Source organism: Ailuropoda melanoleuca, chromosome 8 (genome assembly GCF_002007445.2).
Source record: "Ailuropoda melanoleuca isolate Jingjing chromosome 8, ASM200744v2, whole genome shotgun sequence".
Lineage (NCBI taxonomy): Eukaryota > Metazoa > Chordata > Mammalia > Carnivora > Ursidae > Ailuropoda > Ailuropoda melanoleuca.
The window spans coordinates 5413453-5426885 of NC_048225.1; the positions used below are offsets into that span (position 1 = coordinate 5413453).

The 13433-nt window shown below is 38.2% G+C and overlaps 1 protein-coding gene across 7 annotated transcripts in view; it reads left to right on the forward strand.

The window, feature by feature from the left end:
* ATM (ATM serine/threonine kinase) overlaps positions 1–13433 on the forward strand; it is a 126192-nt gene that overhangs the window by 4999 nt on the left and 107760 nt on the right. For 6 of the 7 annotated variants that reach the window (XR_004626995.1, XM_019809835.2, XM_034665698.1 and 3 more), the window contains 2 exons: positions 932–1077; positions 4403–4567. Coding sequence is in view for 6 of the 7 variants with exons in the window: in XM_019809835.2 (XP_019665394.1) it covers positions 932–1077; positions 4403–4567 (311 nt within the window). In the remaining variant the exon portion in view is untranslated. Of the gene's footprint in view, positions 1–931; positions 1078–4402; positions 4579–13433 lie in introns of those variants that run through there. The other variant, XM_034665699.1, reaches the window with a different exon arrangement.

Sequence of the window (13433 nt, forward strand, 5' to 3'; positions counted from 1 at the left end):
CCCTCCCGCTTGTGTTCTCTCTCTCACTGTCTCCCTCCCTCTCTCTCTGTCAAATAAATAAATAAAATATTAAAAAAAATAATTACAGAATAATTTCCATAGGAATGCAGTTAAAAAAATCAGGCATTGGAAAGATAATTGATTGCTGGACTAGAGTGCCAAACAGAATTGATGCCTTTTTACATTAAGACACAATTTTCAACTCTAAAGTCTATTTGTATCTAGAAATAGATTGTAAAGCTTAGGAAAAATGAATAAAATATTTTAAACTAATGTAGAATACTGAGAAGTTTGAAATAAAATTTTCAGTCAAGGGGAAAGTATATTTATTTGTTCTTAAGTGTTTAGAACTTTTATTTTTACCACGTACTTGGTACTGGATGGACTTACAGACTTCAGTGCAGATAACATAAAAAACGCATGCTTCTTTTTCTCTGGTTACTTAGTTTATTTCAAGTACCAGAAAAATAGTTACTATCTAAAGAGGAGTATTATTTTGCATAAGCGGGTCAGGTAGGTCCATTCGGCACCTGGCACTGCTAGGTAATCATGAATATCTTCTAGGCAGGCTTCATTCAAGGGCTAGAAGCGTTGCCAACTGCCTGGGAAAGGGTTGGGTTGTGTACAAAATAACAAGTAAGAGAGAACTGAGAGCCTTAATAGCATTGTAAGCTTTTAATAATAAAATGAGAAAACAAGCAGTAAAGCAACAGAAAATCATGGAGGTTACAGTTTAGAACTTTGCAGAACAGACTTTAAATTGGTATTGTGGGGCTTAGGCCTTGAAAGAGAAAATTGTTTTATTTAGCTGGTACATTGATCACAGCATTGTGGCCTAAGAGATTCTCTTTATGATGGTGTAAAGCACTTTTCAAATGTTGTAATAATTTAAGCATTTAATAAGTTTCTGAAATTCTTTGTTTTCTTGAAGATTTTTACAGAAATATGTTCAGAAAGAAACAGAATGTCTGCGAACAGCGAAACCAAGCGTATCAGCCTCAACACAAGCCACTAGGCAGAAAAAGATGCAAGAAATCAGTAGTTTGGTCAAGTACTTCATCAAATGTGCAAATAAAAGTAAGTGCTGTTATTTTTTATAAGTAGCTGGTTTAACAGGTTATTGTTGCGTGAGTTTGGTTGGAATATGGTGAGGTAAAAGTTGAGCGCTAACTCTAATTTCTAGTATATATAATGGTTTTTAATATATGATCGGTTCAAATATTTGGAGGAATTTTTGCAGGCATGTTATGATAGTCTCCAGGTTGGAAGGATTAAAAATTAGTATTCCAATTACCCATTCTCTTGGATCCCTTCTTTGTGTTCCTAGCACTTAGCCTTAATGATCAAACATACCTTTAAGGCTTTTTTTTTCTATCTTTGAATAGCTTTAATAGTACTGAAACCTGTCCTCCTTACTGCTTCTGTCTTCTGAGATAATACAGAAAAATCCTGATAAAGTTTTTTCAGAATGATATCCTTTGAGGTATTCGAAGTTAGCTGTGACATTTCCTCTGAGTCCACTTCTCTAAGCTAAACAGATACACTTCCTTCAGCTCATATGACCTAGTTTTGTGTCACTCTCTTCTGAATTTTCTTTGGTTTAATTATATCTCAAAGTGTAGGACTCAATTATAGCTATATTCTGATTGGTACAGAGTGGAGCAGGACTTGCATATCTTTTATGCTATACTTTTACTAATTCATTTTGAGATCACATTAGCTTTCTTGGCAGTCAAAACCCACCGTCTTAACTAACACTATGCTTACTGTTGAGTAGAAATTTTTACTCCTGATGAGCCATGCATTTCCCATTTTGAACTGGTGCAGTGGATATTTTAAAGAGTTGATATTTTTGACCCAAAGTGCAGGATTCCAGTAAGCTTACGTAAGGAAATGGGCTTCATACAACACCGAAAGCCAGAAGTAGAAATGTTTGTTTAGGGACTCTTGGACTCAGACTTTGTTTACTCTTCACGCATTAAGATGTGGCTTTGTGATACCAACTTTAGTTTAAGAATCAGAAAAGCCATTGAATTCTTATATTGGACACGTGAAAGTAGTATAACCCTATATGGTAACTATACTGGAATTGAAATAAAAAACTGAATAAAATGAATCAGAAAAGTCCAGTGTCAGTGAACATTATTAAGTTGAAGGATACAGATGGTTAGTGAATGATATGTCGGGATGGTGGTATGAGAGAGTGAGAGAGTTGAGTCTAAAAAGCAATGGTTTAAAAAAAAAAAAAAAAAAGCAATGGTTTAGCAGCAATTTCGTTTTCCAGCTCTGAGTTGCCAGTTTGTGTGGATAGTGGCAAGCCTGGGCCAGGGGCTCCAGCGGAGACAGAGGATAGCTACACAGAAATACTGTGCACCTGCTTTTGCCCTGAGTGATAGCCCTGCACTTATTAAAATTTGTTCTCTTGGCTACTAACATTGGGTTCTTAATGGATTTTAATATGTACTTACAGAGTTCTTGCGAGAAAGATACCCAAGCCCATTTGTAGCCTGCCACAAAAGTTTGCAGTGTATAGTTTTGCTTTATGGTGAAAAAACCTTCAGTCGCAAAATTAACAGTGGAGATCACACTGGAAAACAGGAATGAGTAGATGAAGTTATCAATGTAAGATTATTTAAATGGTTGAAAAGTTGTGTTTTTATTTGAGGCTTCCTTTTCTTTCAAGTTTGACTTTGTAACTGGAACATCTTTAATCTTAGAACAAAATCAGAGTGTTACTATCATGTCATCTCACTTTATGTTTTTCAAAGAGTAGGGGAGTTGATTTAAACACATGTCCAGTTTTGTAGCATTGGTATTCAAGGTATGATGAAAGAAACAAATTCGAAAAAGACAGCTGGGAAGGAACCAACAGGCAAATATTGTTCGTTCTTTTATGTAGGCATTTGTCTGCTTCTGCACGAAGCACAGAGGGAGCCTAGAGGGTAGAAAGCCCAGCTTTGTAAAATGTTAAGTTTTATGAGGTTCCTTAAATTCCCTTTAGTCAGTTTAGTTGTCCTTTGGAGGCAGATTTCCTTAGAAAAGAATGTCAGCATAATTCTTGAAACCTTTCTCAAATTGGCAGGGGAAGGAAATTTGTTGAGATTAAGACCATAGGGAAATATGATTTCATTGTGACATTAATTTAAGCAAATACTATTTAGGACAGTTACTGGCTCTGTTGCCATATAGGGATTAATTAATTCCTTAGGGATGTTATAATATAGTAGATATTACAGTTAAGAGAATGTTACAAGGACTCTAAGAGAGAGAGGGGCACCGGGCGTTACAGCAGAGGAACATGTGGTTGTGCATTTCATCATTGGTCAGATGCCTGAAAGTTTGATATAAGCCACAAGTAAAAATGATATATGGTTATGTCAGTGTTTATTTACTATAGTTTGATAAGAAATCACTAAACTCCTCATAAGAAATGGCTAAACTAGAATATAATCAGATATATATATGACTTGTGATCTGCTAATAACTTATAACAAAAAACGTTATATGCTGTTTTAAGATGTTAATTTTGAAATACAATAAAATATTAGCTGCAACATCAGTGTGATTTGCTGAAAATAAACAGTTTTTAAATGTCCTTTTGTTGCCTTCAAGAATATATCCATTAATACTGAATTTTTAGGACTTCTAATAAATAAAAGTGGAATTATTACAGCCTTAAATATTTATATGCCACAAATGCTTTTGTATGAATTGAAAGTAATTTGGTTTTCAAAGCCAAGTATCCACCTTAGAATCTTTTTTTTTTCTTTTTAAGATTATTTATTTATTTATTTGAGAGAAAGAGTGCATGAGTTGGGGGGCGGGGAGCAGAGGGAGAGGGACAAGCAGGCTCCCTGCTGAGCAGGACTCTGGGATTCTGATCTGAGCCGAGGGCAGATGCTTGAGTGACTGAGCCACCCAGGTGCCCCATCCTCCCTACAATCTTAGGTTATTCTAATGAATTCATTCTTTGTAAAAAGTACCAAGAAGCTTTGGATCATTTTAGGTCTAGTGCCAGAAATTGTGAATTATTATTTTTGCCATATTCCCGTAGGGATTGGCAGACTTTTTCTGTAAAGGGATCAGACAGTCAATGTTTTTGACTTTTCAGGCTGTATAGTTTCTGTGTCACTTACTCAGCTCTGCTGTTGTAGCATGAAAGTAGCCTTAGACAGTATGTAAATGAACGGACACGACTGTGGCTCAGGAAAACTTCAGTTCTAGGAACAGGCAGCTGGCTGCGTTTTGCCCATGGGCCATGGTTTGCTAATCCCTGCTCTATGAGAAAGAGATTAGTTAATAGTAATGTCCCGTATGGAATTATTTATATAGATGGAATTCTAAGTGTTGTTATGTTTCTTAAGATTTATATGTTTTCATTTATTTGTTTATTTTTAAACAGGAGCACCCAGACTAAAATGTCAAGAACTCTTGAATTATATCATGGATACAGTGAAAGATTCATCTAATGGTCCCGTTTATGGAGCGGATTGTAGCAACATTCTGCTCAAGGACATTCTCTCAGTGAGGAAATATTGGTGTGAAATATCTCAGCAACAGTGGCTAGGTATGTTTTGAAGTTTCTTATTTGTGAGATTTTTCTGTGAAATGAAATGTCACCAAAAGATCAATCAGAATCTGTATCCTCCAAGTGACTGCAGTTTAACAGTACCTTAGGAAAATTAAATAGTTACAGAATCCAGCCCTTAGTTTCCTTTATTATGGACTTCTTAAGTGATTGTCTCTACCAGAACTGGAATGACACGATTGGAAGAAGCCATCCTGTTCTCGAGTACTTGACAGGCCAGTTGTGGAGAAAACGAGTAAACCAAAAACTACAGTGCACTACAATATAGCTATGGGCGTAGTGAGTTTCCAGATCAGTGATACCTAAACCACCCTGATTAAAAGACAAAGAAGAAAACCAAGAAGGAGATGAAGTGTTGTAAAAGTGAAAGCAGCAGTTTCCGGTTGGAAGGGGTATGGCATTTTAAGTGTGGTAGAAATGATAAAACACAAATGTATCCTTTGGATTAGGCATTTAGCAGGTCACTTACAAGGTAATAGGGGTCAAAAATAGTAGAGTAGGATGTCTAGGACCCAGGGACTATAACATAAGTAGAGTGGGTATCAGGGAGGAATCTAGTGTTTTTGCTTTTTAGGTGAAAGGTACTGAGAGACCACAAAGGAAGGAAGTTATGGTCGGAGACTGAAACATTTGAGTTTATTGATTTCAGAGGTGGAGCATTTCTGTCTGATTGGGTTCAATGGGTGAAAATGGGATTTGGCCTTAATGAAGTAACTCTGAGCCATATGTCAAAGTCTTCTGATAACAACCACCTCTGAAAATCTAGAAGCTCAGTGTTTTTCACGGAAAGTAAGAAAAATTGTGCTAATGAAATGAAAAGACACTTGTCTGTGTTGTTTATTGTCAGTCTCTCATTTCAAAACAAGATACACGTGGATGGTAAAACTGACCTAATCAGCCCCCTGCAGTATATTCTGCTGTTCCCACACGACTGAAAGCCTTCTTAGCTGTTGTATTAATTTCTTTTTTTTTTTTAATCTTATTTATTTATTTGACAGAGATAGAGACAGCCAGCGAGAGAGGGAACACAAGCAGGGGGAGGGGGAGAGGAAGAGGCAGGCTCATAGCGAAGGAGCCTGATGTGGGGCTCGATTGCATAACGCCGGGATCACGCCCTGAGCCGAAGGCAGACGCTTAACGACTGCGCCACCCAGGCGCCCCTGTTGTATTAATTTCTTAGGTTTCATCTCAGGCCTTTGTTGTTCTGAGCGTGAGGGAGGGTGTGTCCCAAACTTGACCCTCACAACAAGTTTAGTAGAGAATAGGCTAGTGATATCCAGGGCAGTGTGACACATCTCTCACCACCAAGGTTCATCCTAAATATTCAGGAGGTTTGCATATTTTACTAACCACGGGTCTCACTGAAACAAAAGCAATCCTTGCTGTTGTCTCCTTACTATGGTTCCATCATCTGACATGTTTTCTGGAATTATCTTTTTATTTTTGAGCATATTGTTGTTACTTCTCATAATCGGCCCTTTGGTTGAATTATTTTTCTAGTTAGCTCCGTTCTCTGAAACTTGATTCCCTAGTGAGGACTGTGCCAAAGTGAAGTTTATGTTCAGAATACATATTTGGTAGAGGTATTGATGGAACCCACAGTTAGAGATAAGACTGTCTAGAGGGAGAGTTTAGAGTGAGATGAGAAGATGTCCTGAGGCCAAGCCAACATTTTCATATGAAGTTTAGAATTAGCTTATTGATTTCTACAAAAAGCTCTGCTGGAATTTTGGTAGGGATTGCAGTGAATCTATTGAACCGTTAAAGAAGTGTTCTAAAGGAAAGATTCACAGCAGCCATATTCTCAGTTTCTAAGGGGAAAAAAAAACTTTATTGATATTATAAAAATCTAATAGAAACATAAAGAAGAGAAGGAAAATCTATGCATAGATGAGGGCAATACTAAGCAGTAAAGGAGAATAAGACAGAGTTACATCAAATCGGGTAGTTATAACATCCAACCTCATTAGCTGGGAAAGCCCCGTGGAGACACCCAGGCGGGAGTCGCGATTGAGAGGCCTGGGTGGAGCATCGTCCTCACAGGTGAGACTTCCAGCTGACCATCCCCATAAGGGCTATATTTGTAGGGCAGAGGACAGTTTGGAGTTAAACATTTGTTTGCCTACATGCAGTTTGGAGCTAGTCACATTCCTATATTATCATGTCTTTACATATTCAAGGATCCTGGGCTAGGTGTGTTTCTTCCCTTCCCAGATTCCACTGTGGGTAGGGGAACAGCCCAGCCTGGAGCCGGAGTATAAGGCAAAATTTATAGCTCTTGGTGTCCAGACCAGAAAGGCCAATTCTGACCTGGAGGCCGGCTCCCAACGTCACTTATGCAGCACAAGTCTCACAGACAACATTCTTGAACCTCCCTGCGCATGTGCAGGTCAGGGTGGTCGGTCATGTAGGACAAATCACAGAAACCTCCATCTGCACAAGACAGGAAGAGCAGACTTCATAACCACATGGAGTCTTCCAGTCTGTGAACATGATATATCTCTTTATTTGTTTAGGTCTTTTTTGACTTGAAGAAATCAGTGTTTTATGATTCTTAGCATACAGAATTTATATGTTTTTTTTTTTTTTAAAGATTTTATTTATTTGACAGAGATAGAGACAGCCAGCGAGAGAGGGAACACAAGCAGGGGGAGTGGGAGAGGAAGAAGCAGGCTCATAGCGGAGGAGCCTGATGTGGGGCTCGATCCCATAACGCCGGGATCACGCCCTGAGCCGAAGGCAGATGCTTAACCGCTGTGCCACCCAGGAGCCCCCAGAATTTATATGTTTTTATTAGATTTATATTGCAGTAGGTTGTAAATTGTGTAGTTTTAAAATTTTCAATGTCCATATTCATTGCTATCATACAGGTGGTTTTTGTGTTATAAATGTTGTGTCCTGGGTCCTTGCTAAAATCACGTATTAAATTTAGGATCTCTTTTGTATCTTCTGTCGGGTTTTCTCTTTAGATAGTCCTATATTATCTGCATTTTTTTCCCTTCATTTCTGAGCCATATGACTTTCACTTATTTTTTTCTGCTGTATTATATTGGGGACCTTCAGTATGATTTGTTTAAATGGTGAAATGTACATGAGATAAAATTTACCATTTTAACCATTTTTAAGTATAAAATTCAGTGGCATTAAGTATATCCACATTTTTGTGCAACCATCACCTTCCACTTCCAACACCTGTTCATCTCCCCGAACTTAAAGAGCACCTTCCTTTCCCCCTCCCACAGCGCTTGACAAACATTCTGCTTTCTGTATCTATGAGTTTGACTACTCTGGCTTCCTCTTGTAAATGAAGTCATAACAGTATTTGCCCTTTTGTGAATGTCTCATTTTACTCATTTCACCCATGTCTTCACTGTTCATCCATGTTGTACCACATCTCTGAGTTGACTTCCTTTTTAAGACTGAGTTGTACGTATACTGCATTTGTCGATCCATTCATCTGTCATTGGACACTTGAGTGGTTTCTACCTTGTGGCCATTATGAATAATACTGTTGTGAACATGAGTGTACACATAGCTCTTTGAGTCCTTCCTTTCAGTTCTTTTGGGTATTTATCCAGAGGTGGAATTGCTGCATCGTAGAGTAATTCTGTGTTTAATTTATTAAGGAACCACCAAACTGTTTTCCAAAGGTCTGCATCCCTTTACACGTTTTACGGACGCACCAGCAATCACAGGTGTTCCAGTTTCTCCACGTCCTTACCACACTTACTCTTTTTCTGGTGTTGATATCAGCCATCCTAATGTGAATGTGTGTGAAGTGGTATCTCATTGGGGTTTTGATCTGCATTTCCTTAATAACTAGTGATATTGAAGTTTTTGTATGCTAACTGGCCATTTGCATATCATCTTTGGGAAAGTATTCATATCTTTTTTTTTTTGAAGATTTTATTTATTTATTCATATGAGAGAGGCAGAGGCAAAGGGAGAAGCAGGCTTCGCACGGAACAGGGACCCAGATGTGCGAGTCAGTTCCAGGACCCTGGGATCATGACCCGAGCCAAAGGCAGATGCTTAACCAACTGAGCCACCCAGGCACCCGTAGTCACACCTTTTGCCCCATTTTTAATTGGGTTGTTTTGTTGTTGTTGAAATGTAGGAGTTATTTATATACTCTGTATATTAACCCCTTATCAGATAGATGGTTTGCAGATATTTTCTTGCATTTCATGGGTTGCCTTTAACTCTGATGATAGTGTCCTTTGATACATAAAAATTTTAAATTTGGTAAGTACAAGTAATCTATACATTTTTTTGTTGTTGTTGCCTTTGGTATCATTTCCAAGAGATCATTAACAAATCCAACATCATAAAACTTTTCCTCTATGTTTTCTTCTAGAGTTTTGTAGTTTTTCCTCCAGTATAATTTTGAATGGGAGTGGTGAGAGCACACTCTGTTTTATTCTCGGTTTTAGGGAGAAGCATTCATTATTTAACCATTAAGCATGATATTGGCTATCAGTATGGGTTGACAACTTTCCCTTCAATTTCTAGTTGCTCATGGTTTTTAATCATGAATGATGTTGAATTTTGTTAAATTTCTTTCTTCACCTGTTTAGATAATCCTCTGGGTTTTTCTTTAGTCTCTTGATAGGATGGCTTACACTGATGCATTTTTCATAGGTTAAGCCAACCTTGTGTTCCCGGGATATACCCCACTAGGGCATTATGTATTATCCTTTTTATATATTACTAGATTGAATTTGGAGGTGGTGGTTGAAAGTTTTTAACTATGAATTCAGTTTCTTTAATAGATATAGGAATATTTATTTTTTTTCAATTAGCTTTGGCAATTTGGTTAAGAATTTGTACATTTTTTTCTAAGCTGTTGAATGTAGGAGTGTAAAGTTCTTCTCAGATGTTATTGGCTTTTTATCCTTTTAATGTATGTAGGCTTTCTAGTGGTATTGCCTCTTTCATTATTGATTTCTCATCTGGTTATTAGTTCTCTCCTTATGCTTATTTTGGGTTTAATTTGTTCTCTAGTTTCTTAAGATAAAAGCTTAGGTCATTGATTTGGGAGCTTCTTCTCTCATGTGTGCATTTAATATAATTTTCTCTAAACATTGCTTTGTCATATCACACATTTTGACAACGTCGTATTTTCATTTTTCTTCAGTTTAAAATATGTTCTAGTTTTTCTTGGGAATTCTTTAACCTCTGGATTATTTGGAAGTGTGTTATTTAATTTCCAGTTGTTTGGGGGTCTTTTCATGTTTTGTATTGTTTTGTTTTCCCTTTTATAGTTTTCAGTCTAGTTACATTACAGTCAGAGAGCATAGTTTTTATAATCTAAGTTATTTATAATTGTTAGAATTTCTTTTATGACCCAGAATAAGGTCTGACTTGGTGAGTACTTCATATGCATTTGAAAAGAATGTGTATTTGTTGTTGTTGGGTCAGTTATTCTATATGTGGCAGTTAGAGTCTGCTGGTTGATGGTGTTCAGTTCTGTAACAGACTGGTGTGAAGGCATGAGTCACAAGTGAGGAAAAGGACTAGCAAATAAGCACTTTTCAAAAGCTTTGGTTGTAGGGGAAAGAGGGATCCTCTTACAGATGGGAGTGACTGGAGTGTATATAAATGTAATGGGACGGAGTCCATGGAGAGAGAGTGGTTGAATACACAGGAAAATAGACTGTGTTTTCTTTAAAAAAATTTTAAAATTTATTTCTAATTTTTTAGAGCCTGTGCGCATAGGAGTGGGGTTAGGGGGTGGAAGTAGAGGGAGAGGGAGAGAGAATCCTAGGCAGGCTCCTCGCCCAGTGCGGAACCCTCCGCAGGGCTTGATCCCACCACCCTGAGATTGTGACCTGAGCCGAAATCAAGAGTCAGATGCTTAACCAGCTGAGCCACTCAGGTGCCCCTCTGTGTTTTCTGAGAATAAGGGGTTGCAAAGAAAGAGCCCTAGGATTCTCCCAAGGAGGAAGGTAGTTTTTCTAATAAGGTAGGAAGGAAGAAATATTAAAAACCTTTAGTGGCTTTCCTGTGTAACTAGGATAAAATATGGACTCCTTTTCTAGGCCTTGGAAGCACTGGGTAATTTTGCTTCTGCCTACCTATCTGAGCGTAACTAAGAGCCACCCCCATCCTATGGATTTCTGTGTTCTAGCTACAGTGGCCTTTATTCAGAGTCTCTAACCCAGTGGCTTCCGGACATTTTCTTAAAAACATACTTTATTTTTTAGAGCAATTTCAGATTCATAGCAGAATTGAGCAGGAAGTGGGGAGTTCCCGTATACCCCCGTTACACATGTATAGCTTTGTCTGCTCTCAACATCCTGCACCAGAGTGAACCTACGTTGACACCTCATCTCACCCAAAGTTCAGAGTTTACACTGGGGTCACTCTTGGTGTTGTACTTTCTATAGATTTTGACAAATGTTCAGTAACATGTATTTACCTTTATAGCATCATACAGAATAGTTTCACTGCCGTAGAAGTCCTCTGTGTTCTGCCTATTCATCCTTCCCCTCCTACTGATCCCTAGCAACCAGTGATCTTTTTACAATCTAATTTTGCCTTTTGCAGAATGTCATATAGTTGGCATCATACAATATGTAGTCTTTCCACATGGGCTTCTTTTACTTAGTAATATGCATTTCAAGTTCCTCCATGATTTTTTTGTGGCTTGATAGCTGATTTCTTTTTAGCACCAAATAATATTTCATCGTCTGCATGTATCACAGTTTAATTATGCGTTCATTTACTGAAGGACATCTTGATTGCTTCCAAATTTTGGCAATTATGAATAAAGCTGCTATAAACATCCATGTACAGATTAAGTTTTCAACTCATTTGGGTAAAAGTGTGATTGCTGGATCGTATGGTAAAAGTATGTTCAGTTTTGTAAGAAGCTGCCAAAGCTGTCTTCCAAAGTGGCCATTGTTGATTTCTATATTAAATGTCAGTAAAGCTTGATTTTTTAAAAAAGATTTTATTTATTTGAGAGAGAGAAAGAGAGCATGGGTGTGTGCTCATGTTCACAAGCTGGGGGAGGCACAGAGGGAGAGGGAGAGGGAGAAGCAGACCCCGTGCTGAGCAGGGAACCCAACACAGGGCTCCATCCCAGGACACTGAGATCATGACCTGAGCTGAACGAAGGCAGACGCTCAACTGACGGAGCCACCCAGGTGCCCCTAAAGGTTGATTTTTATTTGTAATTAATTTTAATTTAAAAAATAAGAGTTCTGGTATTTCCTTCTGACACTGCTATGTATCATGTCATGCCCTCTGTTTCCAGAGTGCAAGCCTTTTCCTCCCTGTGGCACTTGTCCTTCTCTTGTCAGAGGCTCCCCTTTGTATGGCTGCTTTCTTTTCCTCCTGCAGGTCCTGTCCTAAATGTAACTGCCATTTTCGGATTGCCCTTTCTAAATTTGTTCTCTTTATTTCCACCATAGTCCCTGTGTCCTTCGTAGTACTTCCGTGAAAATCAGTGACACTTCTCAATTCATGGGTCAAAGAAAAAGTCTCAAAGGAAATCAAAGTATACTTGGAACTGGATGAAAATGAAAAAATACAACATGTCAGAATTTGTAGAATGCAGCTAAAGTTATATGGCGGGGTAATTTATAGCATTAACTGCCTACATTACAAAAGAGGGAAAAATCTCAAGTCAATAATCTTAGCTTCCATCTCAAGAAACTAGAAAAACAAAACCAAAAACTTCAAAACAAAGAGAAGAGCAGAAATCACTGAAATTGAAAACAAAAACAGAAGAGAACATTTAAGGACATAGAAAGCTGATTCTTTGAAAACATTACTCAAATATAGAACTGCTAGTAAAAGTGACTACGATAAAAAAGAGGACACAAATTTTGAGAGTGGGAAGGAAATGGAGCTAATTGCCATCTTGCAGGTATTAGAAGAGTATTAAGAGCATGCTCTGCACAACTGTGTGCACGTCAGTTTGACCCCTGAATTTTCATGGGCCAGCTCCTTAAAACCCCTCCCTGTCAGAACTTACCCAGTATGAAATGGGTCATCTGAATCATTCCGTAGCTATCACAGAAATCGAATCCATGATTTAAAACTTTTCGTAAAAGAAGTTGGAAACAGGACAAGGATGTCTGCTCTCACCACTCCTATTCAACACTCTACTGGAGGTTCTAGCCAGGGCAGCTAGGCAAGGAGAGGAAATGAAAGGCATCCAGATTGGAAAGGAAGAAAGAAAACTGTTCCTGTTTGCAGGTGGCATGATTGCTTATAAAGTCCCAAGGAGTCTACAGTTAACTGAATTTTATTAACTCCAGAAGCCCTTTTTATTACCATGTTCCTTCATTGTCCTTTGAGCTTTGTTGTTGTTGTTGAATTCATAGGGGAAGTAAATTCACCTGGAGGCATGTCCCACAGCCTTTTTTTTTTTTTTAAGAAGTTGAACTCTGCACTTCTGAGACTTTCATTGAATGTCTTAAGCCAATTTTTTTAACCACTTACTAGGATAGTATGCGGGATTCTGTGAGAATTGGGATCACTTCCCCCAACTAACAAAAGTCCTAAAGCTTGAGCTTTAATTGAAGACTGTTGGTATTCTCATTTCACTTCTTTGCTCCTACCAGGTAATAAGAGGGAAATGATCAAGATAACCACTCCTGTTTTCTTTTTCTTTGTTAAGATTTTATTTATTTATTTGGGAGAGAGAGCAGTAGTCAGGGGGAGGGCCAAAGGAGAGGGAGAGGGACAAGCAGGTGCCCCACTGAGTGCAGAGCCTGATGCAGGGTTGGATTCCAGGACCCTGAGATCATAATCTGTGCCACCCAGGCACCCCCCACTCCTATTTTCTTGTTTCCACATTTGTGTGTATTAACTCATAGTTTTTAATCGTTTA